The 25,688-nt window shown below is 55.1% G+C and overlaps 1 protein-coding gene across 1 annotated transcript; it reads left to right on the top strand.

Annotated features, from left to right (window-relative positions):
* Positions 1 to 1,425: 1,425 nt before the first annotated feature.
* On the top strand, positions 1,426 to 25,688 carry GPR26 (G protein-coupled receptor 26; the record flags this gene model as incomplete). Its single annotated transcript, XM_080823642.1, has 3 exons — positions 1,426 to 2,093; positions 11,593 to 11,706; positions 25,457 to 25,688. 3 exons carry the CDS (start codon positions 1,426 to 1,428, stop codon positions 25,686 to 25,688), a joined length of 1,014 nt encoding a protein of 337 aa, XP_080679768.1.

Genomic DNA, 25,688 nt, shown 5'->3' with positions numbered 1-25,688 from the left:
GGGCCCTGGGATGGCAGTGGTGCGCTGGTTAGTTAGCCTCTCAGGGTGGGGGCGGGGAGCTCGGATCCACACACCTTCCCAGCAGCGCCTTGGTAAAAGGACAGAAGGGCCACCGTCCTGAGGGTAGGCTTACACCGTGCATATCCAGAGTCCCGGAGGCTGCCACCAAGCCAGGCCACCCATCGCCCTCCCCCTTCTCTGAAGAGCTTCAGCACATTATGCCATCCAGGTCCTTCATGAACTGGAACTTGCTGTCTCACCAGACCCAAGGCAGATGGTGTGTGTGGCTGACAGATGGCAGCAGCTGGAATTCAGGCCGGAGATGCTAAGCCACACCACAGCTCTACGTGGCTGCCTGTGGACAGACAAGCTGGCCCACTGAGAGGGCTCAGGGTCAGATAAAGGCCTCTCCTGGCTGAAGGGGGATGCCCAGAGGTTGTCACAGTGAGTTGCAGCATCCCCTCAGCAGACGTGAGAAGCTCTGGCTGAAAGGCGATGGGGAGGGGACCTGGCAAACTGAGCACCCCCAGGAGCACGGCAGGGGCATTGGTCACGCAGGACGGAGAAATGTGGGTTGCTCTGGCTCTCAGCCAAAGGAGCCTCCCTGAGTTCCCTCAGCTCAGCCCGCAGAGGGAGGAGCACACCGGCGCCCGGGCAGCATCTCAGGCACTGGTGGGTAGGACCTCCGTGTCCAGGTCTGACGGGGCCGGTGCTCAGGCTGGGGCAGGTGGCACTGAGGCGTGGAGGTGCCCAGGCATCCGTCCCTTCTCTCAGACAGACTTCCTGGACTCAGCCTGTCTGGGGCGCACATAGGGGAGGGCAGGAGGGGCGGGGGAGCTGCAAGGAGCCAATCACCCCGCACCGGAGCCTTCAGGCCGCTTCTCTCGGCGGGCGTGCGAGAGAGTGTGCGCGCCCCGGCGGGGATTTCTGCGATAGAAGCAGCCGGATTCCAGAGAGGGAGAGAAGAGGAGGGGGAAGAAGCGGAGGGAGGAGAAAATTGGGGGTGGGAGAGACAGACGGAGAGAACAGCAGTGGGAGAGAGGGAAGAGAAGCGCAGCCAGGAGGGTGGGGGGGAGAGGGAGCGGGAGCGGGCGGGAGCGAGCGAGAAAGTGGAGGGGAGAGCACGAAGGGAGAGCGCGCGGGGAGCGGGCAGGACGAGAGAGCGAGAGAGCGAGAGCGAGCCGGGGAGCCGGCGGGCGCGGCGGCGGCGGAGGCAGACCGCGGCTGGAGGGATGGGGTGAGGGCCGCGGGGAGCGGAGGCCGAGCCGGCCGCGGGCGGGCGCCGGGCAGCCAGCTCCGGGGCGCGGGCGCGGGGGGCCCATGGCGGCGGGGGCCGGGGGGGCGCGGGGCGGCGGCGGCGGCGGCGGCGGGGGCGCCATGGCGGCGCCGGGTGGCGGGCCCTGAGCGCCGCGGCGGGCGCGCACCATGAACTCGTGGGACGCGGGCCTGGCGGGGCTGCTGGTGGGCACGATGGGCGTCTCGCTGCTGTCCAACGCGCTGGTGCTGCTGTGCCTGCTGCACAGCGCCGACATCCGCCGCCAGGCGCCGGCGCTCTTCACCCTCAACCTCACGTGCGGCAACCTGCTGTGCACCGTGCTCAACATGCCGCTCACGCTGGCCGGCGTCGTGGCGCAGCGGCAGCCCGCCGGGGACCGCCTGTGCCGCCTGGCCGCCTTCCTCGACACCTTCCTGGCCACCAACTCCATGCTCAGCATGGCCGCGCTCAGCATCGACCGCTGGGTGGCCGTGGTCTTCCCGCTGAGCTACCGCGCCAAGATGCGCCTCCGCGACGCCGCGCTCATGGTGGCCTACACGTGGCTGCACGCGCTCGCCTTCCCCGCCGCCGCGCTCGCCCTGTCCTGGCTCGGCTTCCACCAGCTGTACGCGTCGTGCACGCTGTGCAGCCGGCGGCCGGACGAGCGCCTGCGCTTCGCCGTCTTCACGGGCGCCTTCCACGCGCTCAGCTTCCTGCTGTCCTTCGTCGTGCTCTGCTGCACGTACCTCAAGGTGCTCAAGGTGGCTCGCTTCCACTGCAAGCGCATCGACGTGATCACCATGCAGACGCTCGTGCTGCTCGTGGACATCCACCCCAGGTGAGGGGGCGCAGGGGGAGGGCCGCGGCGGGGAGGGGGGGACTGAGTTCGGGGAGGGCTCTCGGTGGGAGGAAGGGGGTCCTTGTGTCCTCTCTCCACCCCCACGACCCCCAGCGTGCGGCCTCGGGCAGGCCCTTTTGCCCCGGAGCCTCTATTCTTTTCTTTGGAAAACTCAGGTTGGGGGGAGGGATCAGGGCTGCCTGTCTTGGTCTTGATGCAAGTGCTTAGAGAACCACAAAGCAGGGCCACCAAAAACGTGGGTGACACAGTATGTACGTGTTTTGAAGTCTCCGGGTACAAAGAGTCAGAACTTTGTTGGACTGATGCTTCTCCGAGGTGTTTGCGGATTTCACTTTTAACAGCCGGGCGGGGAGGCAGGGATCTGTGTTCACTGCTTGAGTTTGTTAAGAGGTTCTAATCAGGCCCTGAGACTGTGGCTTAGATGCTGGGGGGCCCCTTGAGAGCTCTTCAGATGGGAATGTGCAACTCTTCTGGGTCTTTCCTTCCTCTGGTGTCTGGGGCTGCCTCCGTCTCCAGATTCTGTGTGTGTGTGTGTGTGTGTGCGCGCGCGTGTGAGTCCTCGGGCTGCGCTTTCCTGTGTGGATCCTTAAAGGAGCATCTGAAGGGCTCCGAGGGAACTGGAGGGGGGTTCCTCCTGCTCTTGCAAACAGCACTGCCCTGTGTCTCCCAGACTTGGAGACCGGAGACCCCTGCAGAGGGAGAGTGTCACCCACAAGGCTCCTGGGAAAAACCTGCCCACACCACCTTCACCCTCAACTGGCCACTGTCTCAGAAAGGCAGGTCGGGCGAGGGGGGCAGTTCAGGGGCAGCTACCCGTTAGGAAGTCCTGCCATCCCCTGGAGCATTTCAGGGAAGGAAGGAGGAAACTCTTAGCTGAGGTGTCCTGAGCTCACTTGGCTTCCCTTATGAGACTAGGACCCCAAGGAAGGAAACGGCTGGTGGTGTTTCTGAGGACTTTGCTGTTTTATATCTCTTCATCCCCAGGGAAGGGCAGGCTTCCCTTCTGTCGCCCAGGACCCTAAATCAGGGGGCTTTGGCTTCTGGATGGCACAGAAAGTGAGGTAGACAGAGCGCTCCTAAGGAGGGCAGCTGGGGGCAGGGAGGGAGCTGGGTCTTTGGGGTATGAACCCCCTGCCACCGAAGGAGATGCAAGCTCGTGGCGGAGGGGGGCAGGCCGTGGCGTCCGTCGGAGCAAGGGCTCCTTCCATGTGAGCTGTTTCTGCCCACGAGCAGTAGAAAGAAGAGCCTTAAACCCGCTGTGTCTGCACAGGCGACAGCGCGCATGTACGTGGGCATTGTTGCGCCTCAGAATGGCCCTTCCTCCTTCCGGGCTGGGCTGAAGCTTCCAGTCACAGAGTCTTCCCAACGGGATCATGTGCAGTATTCACACCCGAATGACCGGGAGCACAAAGACCTCAGGGCCTGCGAATCCGTGCCTGTGGATGTGTGAGCTACACGCACACATCGCATATGCTTGTGCGTAGACCGCATGTCTAACAGACCGGTGGCCGCAGGTGCGCCTGTCACCGGTGACATGCGAGCACACTGACCACAGTGACCCAGGCTGACTCACGGCACGAGTCCGGGTTCAGTGTCGCTCAGGGAAATCTCCCACAGCCGCAATTGCAGAGCTCGTCCCCTTGCCCTCTCCCGGGGCGGGAGGACCTCACTCCAGAAGGTGCATCCCTAGGACCTGACTGGGGCTGTTTCAGAAGCTGAGGGAGTGTTGTTGAACAACCGACACTAGAACGATTCCTGTCCCGGGCCCTCCCACCGTGAGTCTGAGCAGAGAAGGCGTTGAGCCAGGAAAGGAATCCGTTCATACTCAAACCAGTACAAATCCCATCCCTGCTGCCCTTCCAAGTTCCAGAACAGGAGGAGCCGTGGCTCCTTTTTAGCCCGTTTGGGACACGGACCCGTCTCCACTCTTGCGGATCTGTCACTGACTCCAGGCCGGCACGCTCCTTCTATTGCCCTCTGGGGGAGCCTTGACCTCTTCGAAGGCCTGGGATGCTTTCTGGAGCCCCGACTCCCAGGGCCACGGGGTTCTGCCGGGTCAAGGGATAGCACTAGTCTGCGCTGGGAAGAGGAAGGGCTTCTGGGGCAAGGATGGCCCTCGGCCAGTTCAGACAGGCCCCGCTGGCCAGGGGCCGGCCTGAGGTTACGGCGGAGCAGGCAGAGGGGACAGCACTGTGCCTTCAGTGAACCCCACACGCCGTCACTGTAGAGACGGGTCCCCAGAGCGAGCGGTGGGGGACGGGCCGCGCAGGAGGGCTCCTGCTTCTTCGCGGCTGATCCGCAGCTTCTTTCCTGGCTGCTCCCAACTCTTCCTCTGCACGGAGGAGAAACCACAGAGCCAGCTCTGTCTCACGGAGAAGGGCTGCCCCTCGAACATTCAAGCTCTAGGCACGAAGGTTCCGGAAAGATCAGCCAAGCCTCCTGGGCGGGTCTGGTGCTGACAGCCGGGGGCCCCTGGGGGTGAGCAGACGCCAGGCTTCCTTATGTGGACGGCCAGGGCAGCGGGGGGAGCCTTGGCTCGCTGGAAGTTTTCGTTGACAGCCACCACACTATAGCCTCCTGGGACTTAATTAGGAGGGACCCGTTTTGAGTTCCCTGAGGCCCAGGGTGACGTTTGTCAGAAAGCTCCCTGCTGGGGCCTGCTCTTCCCACAGAGTGTTTAACGCTGTGAGTGGCAGGCTGGACTGCATTGTTGCGACACCGCCAAAAGACCCTGTGTTTTCAATTTAATCTGTCCCGAGAGACGTCCCCCACTCCTGCCTTCCTGTGGTGGTTTTTCAAGTTGTGACATTCGTAAAGCAATTATGAATTCCTAATATTTATTACCCACCTGGCCCTCTGATCGCCCAATTTGCTTGGTTCTATTTTCCCAAACCACAGCTCGGGACGAGTGATGGCAGGTCCTCTCCCCGCTGTTGCCAGAGACGTGGGCTTTCACCTGAAGTGGGACCTAAGTGGGGTGCCGGGGCTCCGACGTGGCATCCCTGCTCCCCCAGTCCAGCTGAGGGTCGCTACTCGCCCGGGTTGGGTCAGGGGCTTCCCCACGGGACGGTGAAGCACACATCCCTGTGATCGCCGTCTACAGAGTGCTGGCTTAAAGGGCCGACCCTGGAGGGCGTCCAAGCTTTGGTGTAGGCGTTGGAAGGACCCACAAGATACACTCAGTGTGCCCTTGATTCTACAGGTGAGGAAATTGGGAGACCCAGGGAAGGAGGCCAAGGTCATTTGCCTAATTTAACAGATCCGGGATGTGGCTTGAGCCAAAACTTGTGCCCAGTTCTGCCCCTGAGATTTCTAGATGGGACAAAAGTGCAAATAGAGGCTCACAAACCATTTATATAAATATTTAGAAGTTCTAAATTAAGCTTACAAACTGTTAAATGAAATATGTTCTATCCTCCTACCTTGACAAGCATACATTTATAACACTCTGCAAGGCTGGGTTCAAATTTAGAATTCTCGGGCTCCTTGGAGTTCAGCTTCGTCCGTGGTAGGGAGAGCTGAGCCGGCTCCAAGCACACAGCCCCTGCCTCTGCTCTCCACCCCGGCTCTCCCCAGCGCCCCGAGGAGCCTCCACCCCTCAGGCTCCAAGCCGAGCACACCTGTGGCACTGTCACCCCCCAGGAGGATGGGCCCGGGGAGGACGCCTGCTCACGTCCTGGAAGCAGGATCATGGCATCTGGGCAGGGAATTCAGTGTTCCGGATACTTGGAGTTTGATCTAGAATGGATGGTGTGGGCTCTGGGTGGGCACATGAAGTCTTCATTTCGTGGAGAGGGACGTAGTCCCCTCACTGTTCAGGACCCAGGAGAGGGCCCCCTCTTGTGAGAGCTGAGGACACGACTTTTCACACTAGCATCCTGACTCCAGACTCAAGGTCTGCTCTCTGGCCAGTCAGCCTGTTCCCTTGTCTTTTGTTTTGTTATTTTAAAAGCCAGAAAACAATCTGGATTACCCTGGGAGTACTTGGAGCATGCGCTCAAGGCCGATTGTGGTCATCTGGGGACCATTCAGGGTCCAGACCATGGTGCTGGGCATGGTAGTGTCTGGGACTGGAAGATTTGGGCTGTGATTGCCTCATTTATTCACTTCAGATATTTCTGGCCTTCTCTGTTCATTCTGCCATTTATTGGCGTCTACTGGGGAACATCTCTTTGGCCCCACATGTCATGGTGCCGGAAAGCCCATCTCTTTGTCACAAGGAAGCTGTGTCCTGTGGCAGTTCTCGGGAAGCCCCATGCCGATGCATCAGCTTGTCCTCTGGGAGGACGTTGCTGGCCAGGGAAATTGGGGGACCCTCACCCCTGCACTACAGAGTCAGCCTGTAAGCCTGAGGACTGCAGCTGCTACCCCTTTGCAATATCTGGAGAAAGCATCCGTGCGGCTGGACGCAGCTTGCTTATTTCTCTGTGGTCCTGGTGAGGGCATTGGGATTTGGGGGAAACACCCCAGATCCTGGAGCCAGGAGTCCTGGTTCTGTCCTAGGCTCACTGTGGGACCCTGGGCATGGCACAAACCCAGCTGGCCCCCTGTGTCCTCATCTGCAAATAAATAAAACAGCAGCTCCCAGGGTTACAAGACTTTAAGGAGCTCCGTTTTGCAGAGCTATGGTGGGGGAAAAATGAGAGCAAGTGGAGGGTGGTTTTTTTCCGTTGTTCTGGGTACAGGCAAGCTGCTCTCATACTGTGCTTCACAATAATGATAAGCAAGAGGGTTGCACGGCTGCGTTGGCCTCCTTCTCCTGCCATCCCCCTGGCCTTACCTGGAAATCCGGGGAGCTCTGGGCAGGGAAGATGGATCCCTCCTCTTGCGGGAGTTCAGGGAAGCATCCATGTGCTTCCTGACCAGGAGCGCCAGACCGGGACTCAGTAACTGGGGGCTAGCTCTGCCAGCATCTCACTCTCTGGGGGAGAGCGGTGAGTTCCTCTCTTCTCGGAGCCTCATTTTCTCCATCTGTGAGCTGGGTCGGGTGGATGAGGGGGTTTCCCGTACTGTGCATGACTATGTGAGGTCTAGGCAGTGTGTCTCAGAGAAGAGGCGTGACTAGACCCATGTGGATGTGACCCAGACACGGCATCCACCTTGGACACCTGTGGCAGGCCAGGGGCCATTAAGACAGTTTCCACTGGGTTGCTGGAGGCCAGAGAGTGTCACGGGGTTAGTATTGGAGTCAGGAGTCAGCTGGGACCTCCTCTGGCTCGGCCTCTGGTTGCAGCTCTTTCTGTCTCTCTGTCTGTCTGTCTCTCCTACATTCACAGGGCAGAAAGAAAACTTTTGTGGTGGGTGGGAGTCCTGTGGTTTTGGAGTTTCAGAGGATACTGGAACAGCTGAATAGATAATAATTATGGTTACTGAGGGTTTACGGAGTCACACACTGTCCTAGGTACTTTTTGGATGTTAATCTCAGTAAGACCCTAGGAGGTAGGTACTCTGAGATGAGGAGGCTGATGAACAGAGAGGTTGTGTAACTTGCCTAAAGCCACACAGCAATTAAATGGTGAAGCCTGGATTTGAACCCAGACACCGGGCTCTGGGGCCACATGCTTACTACCACACTATTCACAAGAAAGGACTCCAGGTTAGTGGAAGCTTTCACAGCCCTTCTTTGTCCGGTAGGCTCAAGATTTCTAAGGCTCACTCAAAAAAAAAAAAAAAATCTGTTTCAGAACAGGCTGCTCCCATCATCTCTTTTTGAGGAGGTCACTTAAAAAAATGATTGAGACTTAATTTTCTAAGATTTTTTTTAAGGGTTCATCACTTCACACCACATAGAGTGATCAGGTGTTTTCTGGATGTCAGATGCTGAGGTTTGAACCGCGGGCACCCACAGAAATAACATATCTGCGGAGAGCTTGCGATGTGATGTTTTCTGCTGGACAAAGCTTTGCAAGAACAGAGAGAATTATTCCCCATTGATTTTGACAGTGTACAGTAGTGATGTTGGTCATTCTAGCCTGTACAGTGTCCATTTTCTTCCTTTAAGGTCACCGCAATATGTTTGTTTACCTTTCCAAAGACGTCCAAAGCTTTTACCAATATCTGTTTTTAAGTGTTCCTCGTGTCATTAAGGAAGGACTATTGGGTGCACCAGGGAGAGGGGAGACAACTGGGTCCTCAGCCCCTCAGCAGTGAGTATAGCCCCTCCTGGGGGTGCCGGAGGGAGCGTCTCACTCCTCAAGAGCTTGCTAGCTGTTGAGTCATTTCTGTGCCTGCTAAATGGTAGCTCTAGTTACAGCTATCATGAAATTCCCCTTGGATAAATGAGGAACCAGATTCAGAGAGGTTTAGTGACTTCCCTGAGGCCACATAGCAATGAGGGCAGAGCTGGGGCTAGGACATCTCTCTCAGAGCTTGTTCATTCACTGAGGTTATTCTGAAGCATCTGAGAAATGGACAACATCGTGAAGGTCACCAATGGGAGGAGGGGCCAGCCCCAGTGCCGACATCAGCTGTGGTGCTCAGACCTCCTCTTTAGGGGATGCCTAGCACGCTGTATGCCTTCATGGGGTGAGTGCACGCGATGGCTCAGGACACCCAGCTCGTGTCCCAAATCTCCAGCGATTCTCGAGTCAATTGCATGAATGTTTGGGGGAAATATTTCAATATTAAGACAAAAGTGCTTGTGTTATGGGGAAGATACCAAACCCACTGCGCCCTAGGGTGACCATTGTCCTGGCTTGCCAAGTACTGACGGGGCTCTCCGAGGACGCAGGACTTCGGGTTTTAAAACCAGGACAGTCTCAGCAGACCAAGATGAATCGGTTTCCTCACGGCACCCAGACCTCCTGGGTGAGGCCCTGTGCCTTTTCTCCACAGCCACCCATATTGTGCACATGTTAGAAGAGCCAGAGGACATTGGTAGAAGACTCTGCAGAGACCCAAGTATAATGGGGAACCATGAGATTAAGATTGAGTCTTGCTGGATGACCTCAGCTGAAGTCCCCCAGTCCTCCTGCCCCAGCGGCTGTATTCTTCAGGTTTTCTGGATAAAATGATGCCCTGGTGCCTCCCATGGGGTTGGTGTAGACGTCCACCAGTTGGAAGATGACGCTCAAGCCTCCAGAGTCAGATGGCCTGGGTTCAGATCCTGCCATCACGTGGGGAGACCGACTGTCCTCGTTTGCTCTGGGTGGAGGGGGTTTTCCATTTTGAAACTGGGCCAGTCCCATGCAAAGCATCCAGGATGTAAGACTTTCCACGCTAAAACCAGGACAGTCCTGGTTCCCCAGGGCAAGTTGGTCATCCTATCACCACTACTCACCAGCTGTGTGATCTTGAGCAAGTTACTTAACCCCTCTGTGCCTCATCTGCTTATCTGAAAAAAAGAAAAAAAAGATAATAGTTGTATCAGTCCTCAATATATAGAGACATTGTGAGCATCAGATAACCAATGCACGTGAACCTCCATTAAGGCGTCTAAAATGGGACGGGTTACTCAAGAAATGTGGACTGTTATTAATATTAGTTATTAGAAATTAATTAGTAACGTGATTTAATAGTAATACTTCTTCAGCCATTGTGAAGCCTATTTATACCAAACCAAACTCCAGTTCCCAACTCTACATTCCAAGGCAGGGGGGTAAAGTCCTACAAGAATTTCAGGGGCTTTCCGTCCAGTCTAACGTGGAATTGTCCATCTGCGATTGGAAATAAGGTGATGGAGAGTTTCAATTCAGTGTTAAAATGATGGTCCTTGTGGAAGGAAGGGGAGGTCGCGCTGGCATTCATGCTACTTGTGGTCCAGGCTTAAGCACTTCCCTCTGCTCCTTGCTTTCCCTGCACAGACTGGCTTCATGCTGGAGCCAGGGCTCTACAGCCAGGGCCTGATTCAGCCAGATTACCTCCACTTCCTGGGCAGCTCTGTCTGCAGTCTTCCTCCTTGTTCGTTTTTGGAGTGATGTGATTTATTTAAAAAATCAACAGTAGTCTCTGGACTCCGGGAGACAAACTGAGAGTTTCAAAGGGGAGGGGTGGGGGGATGGGTGGGCCCAGTGATGGGTGTTGAGGAGGGCACGGGTTGCGCGGAGCCCTGGGTGTTATACGCAGACAGTGAATCATGGAACACAGCATCAAAAACAAATGACGTGCTGTGGGGTGACTAACCTAACATAATAAAAAACGTTTTTTTCAAGGGGGGGACATTAAAAATTTTAAATTAAATTAAATAAATACAAATGCAGATAAACAGTAGATAAGGTGTCTGGGTGGCCTCGTCGGTTAAGAGTCCGCCTTCAGACTTCTCCCTGTGACCCCCTAAGGCAGCGTCCCTAGGTCCAGGCAGGTCATGATCTCAGAGTCCTGGGATTGAGTCCCGCATCAGGCTCCCTGCTCGGGGCAGCCTGCTTCTCCCTCTCCCTCTGCTGTTCCCCTTGCTTATGCTCTCTCACTCTCTCTGTCAAATAAATAAATAAAATCCCTTAAAAAAATGAAAACAAAATAAAGAGTAGAAACGCCTGCTCACACGGAACCCCATGGAATAGAGCAAGTGCGGCCTGACGGCTGGACTGGCCCTCGGGCTCTCTGATGGCGGTAACGGACAGCTCGCTGGTGCTCATGAACTACTCTGTGGCTACAGGAAACGGGTCGCACAGACCACTTCTCTCAGTTGGCATGAGATGTCTGTTCTCGGACGTCCCTGGAGCCGGTGGAGTCAGGACCAGGGTGTGGTTAGAAGCTTAGGCAGCAAAGCTCCTGATTCCATGCTCAGAGCTGTGTCCCTGACTTCCCAGAGTCTTAGTCTCTTAGCTTCACTGAGCTTGGTCCCTGAAGGAAACAAGTGACTTCTCCCTGTGACCCCCTAAGGTAGTGTCTATAGCTCCAGGCAGGGCTGAGGCTTTGAGGACTGAAAGCGTGGAGGAAAGGAAGGGTCCAGGTCAGCCCAGGTAGAAAGGACCAGCTTTGAGAAACCCAGACAAGGGTTCCAGTCCTGTCTCCATTTATCAGCTGAGCAAACCTGAGCTCATAATCTTCGCTGCAAAACAGGGCCAGTAAAACCCACGAGGCAGGTCGAACACACCCGAATATCAGTAAATATCAGTAAAGACAAGAATGAGAGAAACTACTCAGAGAACGTAGACTCTGGCGCTGGCTTACGGCAGGTGATCAGTGAATTCACGAGTAGTCATCATGAGAATTTATATTTACTTGCACTTGGGCATCGTGTTAATTGCTTTATGTGTTTTATGCATTGAACGCATTTTGTGTGTCTGTGTGCTTTTTGCATTTAATTCTCCAAAGAGCCCTTGATTACATTTTATTATATTACAATGCACATTTCACAGATGATGAGCCTGAGGCTTAGCGATGTCACGCATGTGTCCAAGGTCATGACGTGTCCAAGGTCACACACCTATGGCTGGGACTTGACCTCAGGTCTCTCTGGCCCCTCCCTGAGCCCTTGCACTCAAGGCCCTGCCTGTGTCCATTAATAACAGGTCATCTTCCCCTCTCTCATGCGCAGTGTGCGGGAGCGCTGTCTGGAAGAGCAGAAAAGGAGGCGGCAGCGCGCCACCAAGAAGATCAGCACCTTCATAGGGACCTTCCTCGTATGCTTTGCACCCTACGTGATCACCAGGTGAGCCTGACCGGCGGGACTGGAGCTTTGGGGGACAAAGCAGGGCCCATGTGACCCAGAGCAGTCAACTGGCCTCTCTCTCGGACACACGTTTCCGGAGGGTGATGTGTTGGAGGTGACAGTGAGTGTGACAGGTTTGGTGAGAAGGAGGGCACATGCTTTTTCTTTTCAGCCTTCAGAACCAGAAGGGATGGGAAAGACTCTCCCCTTGATTCCCAGATCACATCATCTAACTCTGTAGCCCCAAGAACCCCCGAAAGGAAAGGAAAGGGGAGAGTGGACAGAGGAAAACTTCTTGCCTTGGTTGGATTCCTACCTTCCCCTGAGCACAGTGTGGTCCCGCCCCCTGCGCGTCCTCCACCCGGACACCCCGGTCAACAACAGGCAGCGCATGTCATCGGCACAGGGGCCGGGGAGCACGGTCCGAACGCAGCCGGCGGGGGTGCTTTTTATCCAGGCGCTCTGGGGACCTCCCACAGTGCAGGCGCTGTGAGCTGGCCCCCTTCTCTCCCATCGGCCACCTCCCTCCCCAGCCCCGTGCTCTGAGGCGCAGCTTGCTGGCCACGGGGCCCTGCATTCCAAAAGCCAGCCCGCTCTAGGTGCAGGATTTCTCTCTTGTGCTTTAACCAGACAAAAAAGTATCATCCCATCAGTCTTACACACTGGAGGGGAAGAAAAACCACAACCCTGTTTCCAGAATGGCTTCACTATTTGGGAAATTGACAATAAAAAGGGACTTTGATGTTTGATTAGGAAGGGGATAGGATATGTGTAGGGTGTGCAAGTGTGCGGTGTGTGTGTGCGTGAGAGAGAGAGAGAGAGAGAAAGATTGAAAGCGGACACAGCCCAGCATCCCAGCATCCCAGCATCCCAGCATCCCGCAGCATCTGCAGCTGGCAGGGGGAAGGGACTCCCTGCCTCCCTGTCCCCTCGGGTGAGCTTGCGTGCCCTGGGAGGAGGAGCCCATTGTAGCCAGAGCTTCCTGTTCCTCCCATTCATCCTTATCCTGAGCTGACATCTAGTTCCTGTAGTTCCACCCACTTTCTTTGGCCCAGGAGAACATCTGTCCCCTCCCCCTAGGGGCCCTGCTCCCCCACGGCACCCCCATCTTTGCTCCTCTTGGAGTGTCTTCTACTGTCTCTTCACAGCTGCTTCTTCTAGGGGAAATCTCACTTTGCACGTAGGACCTGGGACAGTCTGCTGGTCTCTGGGTAGGTCTGAGGTGGGCATAACAGAGCCGTTTGCTCCTCCTTCTCGAACTGTTGACCAGATCTCCCCACTACCAACGTTTTGTATGGGATCCTCTTTGTGATGGGGCTTCTCTGTGCGTTGGAGCCTGTTAGCAGCCCTGTTTCTTCTACCTATGACTCACCACTACTTCCCTCCTGCACCCCAGTGTTCACAGCTAGAAATGTCTTCAGACACTGCCCTGGGGATCATCATCACCCCTGGGGAGAACCCTTGGTCTAGATGTGCCACATCCAGCCAGGACGCTGAAGCTCGCAGAGATCAGGTTTTCCAGGGGACACGAAGCCTAGGCAGAGGCAAGTGGGTTCCTGTTGCTGTCCAAGGGCAGGGCTGCAGGGTGGTGACCAGCATGGGCTCTGGAACGTGCCCATGTGGGTTCAAACCACAGCAACACTTCTTCCTGCTGTGTGACCCTGGGCCAGTGATACCACCTCTCTGAGCCTCCAGTCTCCCATCAAAGTGAGCAGTACCTGCCACTTAGGCTTGTTTTGAGGACTGAAAGGCTTTGAGCATGGAGATCATGGGCAGCACAGGCCTGGCATGGATGACGTCTGTGGTTGGCCCTCCCTCCCTCGTACGTGGACAGGCTGGTGTGTGCAGTGAGGGGAATAAATCTAGCAAGGAAAGAGACAATGGGTGGGGAGGGCAGGCAGACGGCTCTCCTCTTAGATCCCACCGGAAAGGGGACCTGTGGGCTGATGATGGGAACTTGAACCCTCAGAGGAGAATAGGTAATGGGGCTCCAGATTTAAACTATTGGATTTTTCTCTGGCTTAATCTCATTTCCCAACAAAATTTTCCTTTTTTTCTGATTATAGCTTGGTTCCTCTAATGGTGCCCAGAAAATAATGTTTCAGTAAAATTGATGGTAGATTCACAATGCAATATGTTCCCTCCAAATGGATTTGATGCATTTGGGGTTTTTAAAAATACTCACTGAACTGTTCCTCTGTTATGGAGATGAATGGCAACTTACTAGGGAGAAAAAGCTATGCCCAACAAACCTCATACACATAAAATACGGCTCTGGTGAAGCCCCACTGCCACTGCCAACCCAGCTCCTGTCTTGACTTTCTTTTTGGGGGGAGCGGTGGTGGTGGTAAATTTTAATTTTATTTTTTAAATTAAAGTATAATTAACATACAGCGTGCTATTAGTTTCAGGTGTATAATGTAGTGATTGAACAATTCTATGCATTACCCAGGGCTCATGGGGACAAGTGTACTCTCGATCCCCTTTATTTCACCCATCCCCCACCCACTGCTCCCGACTCTCGACCACCACTTTGTTCTCTGTGTTTAAGAGTCTGGTTTTTGTTGTTGTTGTGTTTCTTTCTTTGTGTCTTCTTTTGTTTTGTTTCTTCAATTCCACATACGAGTGAAGTCATATGGTATTTGTCTTCCTCTCACTGACTTGTTTCACTTAGCATTACACCCTCTGGCTCCAGCCATGTTGTTGCCAATGACGAGATTCCATTCTGCTCAGTAATATTCCACTGTGTGTGTGTATAGAGAGAGACCACATCTGTATCCATTCATCATCCGTCAGTGGACCCTTGGGCTGCTTCCACATCTCGGCATTATAAATAATGCTGCTATAAACAGAAGTGTTCATATAGCTTTCCAAATTAGTGTTTTCATTTTCTTTGGGATATATCCCCAGTAGTGCAATTACTGGATCGCACGGTAATTCTATTTTTAATTTTTTGAGGAACCTCCACACTGTTTTCCATACCGGCTGTGCCAATTTGCATTCCCACCGATGGGGCACGAGGGGTCCCGTTACTCCACATCCTCGCCGGCACTTGTTACTTCTGTGGTTTTAATTCTGGCCGTTCTGACTGGTGTGAGGCGGTATCTCATTGGGGTTTTGATTTGTACTTCCCTGGTGATGAGTGATGTCGAGCATCTTCTGGGTTGTCTGTGGCCCATCTGTCCGTCTTCTTTGGAGAAATGCCTATTCAGGTCCTCTGCCCATCTTTCAATTGGACTATTTGTTCTTTTTGTGTTGAGTTGCATAAGTTCTTTACATATTTTGAAGATGAACCCCTTTTCGGATATGTCATTTACGAATATCTTCTCCCGTTCCGTAGGTTGCCTTGTCACTTTGTTGATGGTTTCCTTCGCTGTGCAGAAGCTTTTTATTTTGGTGTAGTTCCAATAGTTTAATTTTGCTTTTGTTTCCCTTGCCTGAGGAGACAGATCTAGAAAAGTGTTTTTCGGCTGATGTCAGAGGAATTACTGCCTGTGTTTTCTTATAGAAGTTTCATGGCTTCAGGTCTGACATTTAGGTCCGTAATCCATTTTGAGTTTATTTTCGTGGGCGGTGTAAGAAAGTGGTCCAGTTTCATTCTTTTGCATATGACCATCCAGTTTTCCCAGCACCATTTATTGAAGAGACTTTCCTTCTCCGACTGCCATCAGCCATCAGGCTCCTGTCTTGGGTTTCTTGTGTGAACAAAGGAACCATCCTAAGCAAACCTCACAAAATATGCAAACATACCCTCGTTTCATTTCAGCACACATTTCTCCATTACCATCTCTGTGCAAAGCATGAAAAAGACCCTGCAGAGGAGGCCTGGGTTGGTGCGGTCCTGCAGGAGACCCACTCTGCGGTGACACTGACCTCATAGATATGGTCCTCGCACCCAGGCAGAACACTGTGTCATGTCATCCGACAGGGACAGGGTCCAATGGTTCTGAGGCAGGAGCGAGCTCTCCTGCCTGAAGCTTTCTGGACCAGCCTTGTGAAGTGGGTTTGACTATGCCAGAGGGACGATCCAAGCAGAAGGGACAGCATGAGCCAGATTTAGAGCCCTGCATGGGGTTCACCAATCACGGGTTCCTTTAGAGCCCTTGAACGTGGCCTGTCTGATTTGCGACGCACTGTAGGTATAAAATGCATATTGGGTTTCTGTGGCTTAGCATGACTATATGTGTGTGTGTGTACACACACACACACACACACACACACTTTTTATATTGATTCCATAGGGAATGGTGATATCTTGGATTAAATAAACTATACGATTAAAATTAATTTCACCTGCGTCTTGCTACACCTGTGGCTTCCCTGTTCTTCCTTTGAACAGTGCTGGTCTGCAGTCAGAGAGGTCTGGGGTATGAGGTGTGCTGATGCCCTTCCTCCCAGCACCCTCTTGCCCTTGTCCTCTAGCTGCTCATATCACCTGTCCTTCACTCCCCGGGGACCCCTGTTCCTGCTGAGTTACAAGAGTGATGAGGACTCTCCGCCTCACTTCCTTCCCTGTCTGGCGTCCCGCTCGACGTCAGAGTTTACCGGGGAGTGCACATGGAGTGGCCAGCTCACTGTCTCCCTCCACCACGTCAGGTGCACCAGGCAGGGGCTCTTGGACAGCCTGAATGGGGGAACAGAGGCCCCAACAAGGGTGGCAAGGAGGGAAGTTTGTAGCTGACACCTAGTTAGTGAAATTACACTGAAATTAGACCCCTTTTGGAACCACCTGTTCCATCCACACCCCTCCTACGACTGGGGGAGAAGAGATGCTGAGGAGGTGCACCGTGCTTATGGTGATGGGTGGCCTCAGGCCCACCCCAGGGAGACGGGAGTTCTGTGGGCTCTGGCCGTGTGCTGGGCGTAGCCCGGGTCCCAGCAGGACCACACTTCCACGGCCGGGGCGTCCGCACCGCCAGACGGGGTGGGGTTGGGAAGGATTTGCTCTGACACTCACCCCCAGAGAACCTGGTGCCACCTCTCCCATCCTGCTTAGAGTCCCAGCCGGGCACCTCCCACCGAGTGCGGCAGCCCATCGGGTAAGCCAGGCACGGCACTCGGCTCCGGCCATTGCCACCAACCCTGGAAGACAGGTCGCGTCTGGGGTGACTGATTCTCCTGGTCTTCTAGACTTGACTTCCACGTGCACCCTTGTCCCCCCACCTCAGAAAAAGCTGAGGACAGGCCCCGCTCCAGAAGCATAGCTGAGGATTTGACCTCTTGCGGGAAGTGACCGTTACGGAGAACCTGGAGCCCAGGGATGGAAGCGGAAGGCCCCTTCGTGGACGTCTCAACCAGGGAGCACGGGCTCGTTAGGTCTCGTGGCCCAAGCCGAAGCCACAGCCAGGATCCGGCTGAGCACCTTTTGGGAGGCACTGAGCAGCCAGGCCGGGAGCAGGGGTGAAGGGCGGTGGGCGAGGGCTCCCTTGCCTGAGGGGAGGAGGCACAGGCTGTGTGGTTTTCACGAGCCGATCGGCTGCCGTTGGTGGCCATCTTGGCTTTGGATTAGCTCCGCTTGGAGAGCTCAAATCCCCAAACCCTACCCAGACCCCACCCGGGACCAGTTAAATTAGCAGCCCCAGGCAGGACACCTGGCATTGGTGGTTTTAAAATCTCCCAGGGGATTCAAATCCTGAGTGGTCTCGAGAACTACAGACACCCACAATCACACCCACCCACACACACACACACACACACACACACACACACATTTCACTGATGAAGAAACAAGTCAGGCTTGTAGGGGTCATTGAGTTGCCTAGAGTCTCACACTGAGTCCATGGGAGCTGAGCTTCCCACCTCGGCAGGCTGTCTACCAGCTTTTCAGACTCTCAGAACACTCCAGGGGGCTTTGCAGAGGCCGCCCCTTCCCTGCTTTCTCACTCACGTCTGTGGCTGTGGCGTTCAAGTGTCTGGCATGCAGAGGTGGCTCCCTGACTCCCTTCCCCGGGACTCTCTCGCCCACGGGGGTAGATCACCTCGTCAAGTGACCAAGAAACAGACAAGCGGGACCGACACATAGGTCGATGGATTGAGAGATGGTAGAGAGAGCATGAGAAGTCCCCCAGTCCGTCCTCTGGAAGCTGGAAACTCCGGAAAGCCGGTGTGGGGCTCAGCTTGAATCCAAAGGCCCAGCCACCTGGGAGAGCAGAAGGTATAAGTCGTGGCCCAAGGGCCGGAGAAGCTGAGACGAAATGTCCCATCAGGGAGGCAAGAAGGAAAGGGGCGAATCCTCTTTCCTCTGACTCTGGTGCTATTAGAGGCCTCAGCTGATTGGGTGAGGCCCACCCAGCTGGGGAGGGCAGTCTGCTTTACTGAGTCACTGATGCAAAGGCTGAGCACATTTGGAAACACCCCCACAGATTCACCTGGAATGTTTAATCTCGGCTCCTGTGGCCAGTGAAGCTGCATGTGATCTTAACCATCACACAGGTGCTCCTGGGCTCAGTCCAGCCAGCTGCCCCTCAGCAGGCCTTGTGGAGAGCCACCCTGCCCTGGGACAGGCAGAAACCCTGGGAACAGGGCAGGGGTAGGCCCTGGAGAGTTTCAGAGCTCACAATGAAGGATGTCACCTTCTTGGTCACACAACACAAGTTCTCCTGGGGGCAGTAGGCATCTGTGTCTCTCCAACCTGCTTGGTTGATGATGGTTAAGTGAATTGAGCTCAATGACTGTCTGGGCCCTAAAGAAGCAACCAGAATATGGGACAGGTGTGGCCCACGGCAGGGGTGAGGTTCCTGAGGCTTGGAGGGCTCCCGGCTTCACCATGGTGACCAACCATCAGGAGGCAGCATGACGGGCAGAGATTGGCCCTTGGGAGCTAGGAGTTATGTTCTGGCACCGGGTTGCCTGGACCTGACATGGCTGTGCCTTCTGGGCACTTTTGTGTTATCCTCCCGGACCCTGCAGTGCTCCCAAGGGGTGGGCGGGGCAAGCCGTGGGTGCTGCACTCTGCAGACGGGGGAACTGAGGCACAGAGAGGGAAGGAACTGCAAAGGTCATTTGGCTCACAAGGCACAGGGAGCGGGGCACCTGAGCCCAGCTTCGGACAGCCACGGAGCGGCCCCAGGGACTCTCCGGATGCAGCACCAGCTCCTTGTTCCCTGCCTCGCTGCGGTGCACGGCAGTGACGGTCAAGACCACCTCGGCAGCAGCAGCCGACACTGCGGAATTCGGAGAGGAAAAGCTAAGCAGCAGCTCCGGCTCTGAAACGATCCTGTTGAGCCCCGCCTCTGCGCCCGGACCGTGCCGCCCTCCATGCCTACGTGACATCCTCGTTTCGAGATGTGGACACCGAGGCTCAGACAGGCTCTAGCCTCATCCCATCCAGTCGCTGACCCAGCCGGGGCTCCAGCTCAGGTCTGCCCGGAACCAAAGCCCGTGCACAGGGCCCCCCGCGCTGCACTGCTCTGCTTCTCCCCTGAGAGCACAGAGGTTCCCGCTCTCCTCCGGGAAGGAAGTGGGTGCCGTGACCCACTCAGGACCAGAAAGCTGCTGTTTAGGGGATGACCGGGAACCAGCTGTCAAGGTGTCACTTAAACCCGTCACTGAGCTGCCATCTGGGAAGCTAATCTTTGCCCCCTCTCTGCAGTGGCTGAGCATCCACGTGGCCTGTTTTGCCACTTGCTCCCATTCCAGCCTTATAAACAGGAACGAGTGCAAGAGGCCGGGTCTGAGTCGGGACTGCCGCGGTGAACGCTGGGAGCTGGCAGAACTGGAACGTTGGAGGAGAACCGGCTTCTCTTGTGACCTCTGCCACATCTTTGAGTTGATCGGGAAGATCTGGCTGGCTGGGAAGGGGGTCCCCAACTCTTCCTATCTGCCTGATAACTTTCTTAGATTGGGAAAGCATCATTCTTGGGTCAAGAACCATTCAGGTCTTCAGATAGGTCCTCTAGCTCCTCTTCTTAGAGAACATGCAGTCTTGATAACTGCACCTGTCACCTATCACTGGACACCTGTAATGCACCAAGGAGTTACCAGTACACACTGATTGCACCCAGCACAGCTCTCCTGCAAGGTAAGTACTAGCATCCTCGTCTTACAGAGCTTCAGAGGGGAGATGAGTTACCTAAGGTCACCGCAGTAACAATTGGCAGAATTAAGGGTTAAGGGTCAGTGTCTAGCCTGTTGGCCATAATTTAACCTTGCAGCCATGCTGTATCTCCAAAGCCTAGGAACCAGGCAACTGGAAATATAGAGATGCCCAGTAGGCTGGTGGAGGCCCAGCCTACTCCCTATGCCCAAGCATCTCAGTGTGAACCCCGACATAGCACCCCGATGCCTATGGATAAAGGCAGGTAGAAGTAGTGGGTTTTTGTGGGGTCGTCTCTGACCACTTGGCTGATAGCAGCTTGGGTAGACCTGGAGTAGGGCCCAGAGGCCATCAGCTCTGGCAGCTGGAGCCATCAGTAGAGTTGGTTGGCACAGTGCGGACCGCGCAGCAAATACCTTTCAGAAAGATGGTTCCACTGACTGTCCCAACCAAGGAGCCACTTGCGCTGCACCTTGGGGCATGTCAGATGACCCTGGAAAACATCCAGAAATCTCTACCTTCACTCTTACTGGGAGTCACTACCTTCTATCCCATTCACACTGGCTCCCATGTTAAAGCCCTGATGGGTCACATTTGACTTTTTTCAAGTGTTTGAGCAGGGTCTGAAGATCCGCAACAGACTCTCATCCAAAAGCTCTAATTAAATTTTTCTGAATTAAAATTCGCATGTCTAGAAGCATTCGTAAGGCTATTATCTCTGCAGCGACATATGCTTCCGAATAATTACGGTTGTCCCATATCACCAGAGTGTGGCTTGGAAGCGCTAGTGGGTCTGACAGCACCATTGTTGTGGCTTTTCAAAGTCACGGAATTATGTAGATGGCAGAGGGGCTTAATATGCAGGAAGTTGTCCGGCGTTAGTATTCTTTTAATAAAATGCCTTCCATTCTAATGTCTCATGAAAAGGTAAAGTGTCAGCTTATTAGTTACAGGTCTTCAAATACACACATTCTCCAGGAGTCTTGGAAAGACATCAGGCTGGCTTCCCAAAGACTGTTCTGGGGCCCACGTTGCCTTGGGTGTACAGCGTGTGTGTGCGTGCGTGTGTGTGTGTGCATGCGTGCGTGTGCACGGCAGCGGGGGGGAGGAGAGGTGAAGGTCTTTGCACCCTGGACCCGGGACGGGAGCTGGGATGGGTCCTGGTGCCAGGCAGGCTCGTGGTCGCCGGTGCCCACAGCCCAGGCTTCTGATCCTGGTTTTTCCAGGCCGTGTGGGCGTGGCACATCACCACGCTGTGGTTTCTCCTCTGTACCGGACCTCTGTCAGGGGCTTGAAACAATGTTTGTGAAGCCACCGTCAAAGCCCTTGAGCCCCAGGGGACCCGGAAGGGGAACTGGGTCTACAGCTGCTGCTCTTACTGGTCCCGTCTTCACCCCAGGATTTAGTGTCCTTCGAGATTCCCACTGTTGAGCAGAATGGAGACATGGGTCTCTCTGGAATTCAGAGAATATCTTGGAGTTCTGGCAAAGGTACCCCATCCTCCCTCCGGGGACCAGGACCGCCAGGCTGCAGGGTGAGGATGAAACCTAGGGGTGAAGGGCGAGGGGGCGGGGGCTTCCCGGCCTCATCAGCCCTCTGTGGTGACAGCCAGCACAGGGACCTGCCAGTGACCCTGATCTGAGGGCTTCCTGCCGAGACAGAGGAGCGTGGCTCCCCCCGCCCCCAACGAATACAGGGCACAGGGGAGCAGAGGTGGGCCAGGCACCTCGGACGGGCAGAGTGAGATGCAGGGAGGGCATCTGCGGGCATCTGCGGGCATCTGCTGTGCGTCACCCTGAAGAACAAGAATCCGTTTCTGGGCTCTGCTCCCTGAGTGTGAACAGACCCCCCACCAGCAGCATTTCCCAGCTCCCCCCATGCTGGCAGTGTTTGGATCCACCCCTGCCCCGGCCCCCAGGTACTTGCAGGGCCTGCCTGAAGGACCTGCTGCAGAAGCATCTGGAATGCTGGAAAGCAGGCTCTGCCCCTTTGTTGTAAGCAGAGAAGCATAAACATTTCCCCCAGAGTAGAGCCCGCTGGCAGAGGTTTCCCTGGTTCGTACGTATCCCAGGCAGTAAATACACGGGAAGTCACTTTGGTGCCTGGTGGAAGGTCAGGGGTGGGGGCCCGGGAGCTCTGCTTTTCAGAGGTCGAAGATGACTCGGTGCCCAGTGCTGCAGCTTCAAACCCCGGGCTCCGGCTCGCTGCACACAGGGCTGTAGGAACGGGCTGGGGACTTGGTGCCCTGCTGTGTTGTTACGGGCACAGACAACGGGCCCTGCCTAACCAAGCCCTGCCTCCCTAGCGGCTTCCTCGCTGGGTGTGTGTTAGTGTCCCAGAGCTGTCGGAGCAAGCTACCACTAACTGAGCGGCTGAAGCCACAGAAGTGTCTTGTCTCAGTCCCAGAGGCTGCGAGCCCAAGATCGAGGTGACGGCAAGGTTGGCTCCTTCTGAGGCCGGGATGAGGGAGAATTTGTTCCAGGGCCCTCCTCTGGCTTCCGGGGTCCGCTGTCAGCCTTCGGCATTCCTTGGCTTATGGCAGCATCCCCCAGTCTCTCTGCCTTCAGCTCCGCATGGCCTTCTCTCCGCCTGCCTCTATGGCCAAATCACCCCTTTTACAGGGACACTAGTCGTGTTGGGTTGGGGCCACCCAACTCCAGACTGAGTCCATTCTAACTGATGACATTTGTAACAACCCTACTTCCAGGTAAGATCACGTTCTGAGGTCCTGGGGGTTAGGACTTCCACATACAAATTTCGGGGAAAGTGTTCAACCCACAGCAGGTGACACACCAAAGGGAAACAAGGTACCACCTTCTGAACACCTAAGCCCAAGAATCCCTAAACCCGGGGCACTTGGGTCAGCTTTCCGGGGCAAGGGGGGGGACTTCAATTGTCCACCACGTGCTTTTCCCTTTCAGTAAAGAGAAAAGAGGCCCAGTGTGGCAGGAACCTTTCAGCACGCAGTGACCTTGCCCTCGCGGAGAATAAGACTGATCAGAACAGGAACGGCCCTTTCCTGGCGGGGAGGACGCTCGGGGGCCTGAGCAGAGCTAGACCTGGCGTAAGAGGGGCTGGAGGTTCCCTCCTTACAGGGTCATCTGGAAGGGGCCATGTGGTATCCCTGCCCAGATCTAGAATGAGAAAGAAGCAGTTGTGGCAATGTGGAAATCCCAGCGCCTTCTTGGTCCCCTTGAACTGGGAGAGCTAGGTCGGTGCAAAGCCAGTCGCAACAGGTGCACAGCGTGGAGCAGGGGTCCACGCGCTCAGGAGGTGCAGGAAGTGGGTTTGCCAGCCACGCCTGAGCACAAAAGGTGGCGGCGCCCCAGCAGCCCGGCCCAGCAGCCCCCACAGAGCAGCGTCCAGGCTTGTGCTGACCCAGAGTCTGTCTTTGCCTGAGGCCCTGAAGGAGGCCACACACCGGCTTTTCAGAGCAGGAGTCCTCGTGTGTACTGTGGCTGGCGGCCACAGGTAGCACGGAACCGTGGAGAAGGGCTTCTCAGGCTGGGAGAGATGTAGAATTAATCTTGTCCCTTCTGCGGTGTGGGATCTGAGTCCCGACACTTGGGCGGCAGTCGGGGGAACCGGGTTTCTGTGGAGGAGCCGCCGGCTCGCTGAGCCTGGAAATGGGAATGACACCGGCTCTCCAGGATAATTGGACATCAAGTAATTTGCCCAAAGAAGACATGCAACTAACCGGGAATTATTACTGAACCTGGTGGAGAATTGAGACTTTACATTAAATCTCTGAGAAGCAAACAAAAACGATTTTATCTATTAATTATCTAGTGGTAAAATTTTACATTGCCCCGAATCATTGTATTCTGGGAAATCTACAGAACCTGAAAATAGTAATGTTGATCTTGCCAGATGGTTTAATGATATTTGGCTCTTTAATAAGTCCTCTTGGGAAAGCCAAGAATGCTAAGACTGAATTTAGCGACACAGAGGAGAGCAGACATCTCGGTAAAGCCATTTGGCATCACACAGCAACAATGTGCTGGCGTTCAGCTATTTCATTGTTATTATTAGGTGTGAATTCTAAATTCAGGGTTTTTGTCCCCTTAAAGTCATCACTTCCCAAAATAGGTTTCTTAAAAGTGCAGCTTTCCCAGATGCTAACACCTCCATTCCCCCGTCCGGGCTGATGAGGAAAAGAGCAGAAACGAGGCCACATTTTCCCACGAGGTCAGAGGGCAAGGGTGGCCGGTGTTTCTGGAAATAGGAACCCAAATAGGGGCGTTCATTAAAGGTCTGTTCAAAAAAGGGGCGTTGTGGGACCCCCGGGCGGCTCAATCAGTTTGTCCTGGGATCGGGTCCTGCTCCGGGCTCCCGGCTCAGCGGGGGTCTGCTTCTCCCTCTGCCTGCCCCTCCCCCCGTCTGTGCGTGCTCTCTCTCTCTTTCTCCCTGTGGCAAACAAATAAAATCTTTCAAAAAGGGGGGGGGGTTATGATAATGGAGGCTTGAACTCTACTACCTTTCCCCTCCTTCCCTTCATGAGCTTGTCCTCACCTCCTCGGCCCAAAGAAAGCCAGGGAAAGCATTCAAGTTGGCCACACAGAGTGGTGGCCCAAGCTCAGTCTCTTTTGGGCCTCCCCTGGGCAGTCCCCAACCTGAGAACCACGGCTGCCTGCCGTTGCGCACACACCTGTGCCCCGGGGCCAGATCCAGGTGAGCGCACCGGCAGCGGACCTTCCTTCCTCACTCCTTGCTGTGTGACCCTGGGCAACCCCTTCTCCTCTCTGGGCCTCAGTTTCCTCATTTCGCAGTGGGCAGGGAGAGGGTAACTTAGGATCTCCAAGCCATGGCCTTTTCTACCTTATATCCATGCTGGATAAGATCCAAATAGGCCCCCTGGTGCTGGCGACACTTGAGAGTAAGTGGCTTGATCTGGGGGGGGTGGTCCACGTACACAGAGGAAGGCTTTCACTTCCTCACAACCTGGCACTAGGACCTCTGAGTGGAGTTGTTTGATGGGCACCAGGGGACTTCCAGAAAAAGGCCCCTTTGAGACATGGGCTGTTATCTCCCCTGTATCATGAGGTCACTTGAGGGTACCCTGACTATGGCCGTGGCCCCAGGCCACCAGAATCGCAACCCTGGGAAGAGGCCTTTGTCACCTGTGGATTCTTCCTGATGTAGGACGTACGCTGAGCTTTGCAGAACGGTTGCAAAGTTATTCTCAGCCCTCTGTCCCAGGCATCCTTCTTAGGAGGGCAGAGCTGGATTTGAAGCACAGCACCAGTCTCTTCTAGTTGGAGCTGCCTCCTTTTCCATAGCAAACCAACAGGCCCAAGGAGGGGAAATGACTTGCCCAGGGTCCCCTAGCAGCACAGGAGGAAAGTTGGAGCCAGGGACCAGGTCACTATTAGCCACTAGTCTATTTCTTAGGTACACCTGGGTTCCAGAGTCAGGCAGACCGGGGTTCAAATCCCGCCTTTACAGTTTACGGGCCGCTTGACCTTAGGCAAATCCCTTAACCTCTTTGGACATCTATTGCCTTACATGGAGCTAGTCACATCTCCCCAGGTCCCACGGAGTCACATGTGTACGGTGTGTCGTTACTCCGGCTGGAATGAACTCAGGGCCCCGTGGAGGCCCACCGCCCCTTCCTGTTGCTGCCCTAAGTTGCCGTGGAGGAGGCAACTACAGCAGAGAGCCTGAGGCTCGGCCAAGAGGCTGTGCTCTCGGTAACGGGCTCCCGTGTCTCCGCAGGCTGGTGGAGCTGTCCTCCTCGGTGCCCATTGGCTCCCACTGGGGGGTGCTGTCCAAGTGCTTGGCCTACAGCAAGGCCGCGTCGGACCCCTTCGTGTACTCCTTACTGCGACACCAGTACCGCAAAAGCTGCAAAGAGATCCTGAACAGGATCCTCCACAGACGTTCCCTCCACTCCTCGGGCCTCACGGGCGACTCCCACAGCCAGAACATTCTGCCGGTCTCCGAGTGA

The sequence above is a fragment of the Martes martes genome (genome assembly GCF_963455335.1).
Source record: "Martes martes genome assembly, chromosome: 14".
In the NCBI taxonomy this organism is placed as follows: Eukaryota; Metazoa; Chordata; class Mammalia; order Carnivora; family Mustelidae; genus Martes; species Martes martes.
Note: the sequence above shows the minus strand (reverse complement) of the source record. Positions and strands in the feature narration are given on the sequence as shown.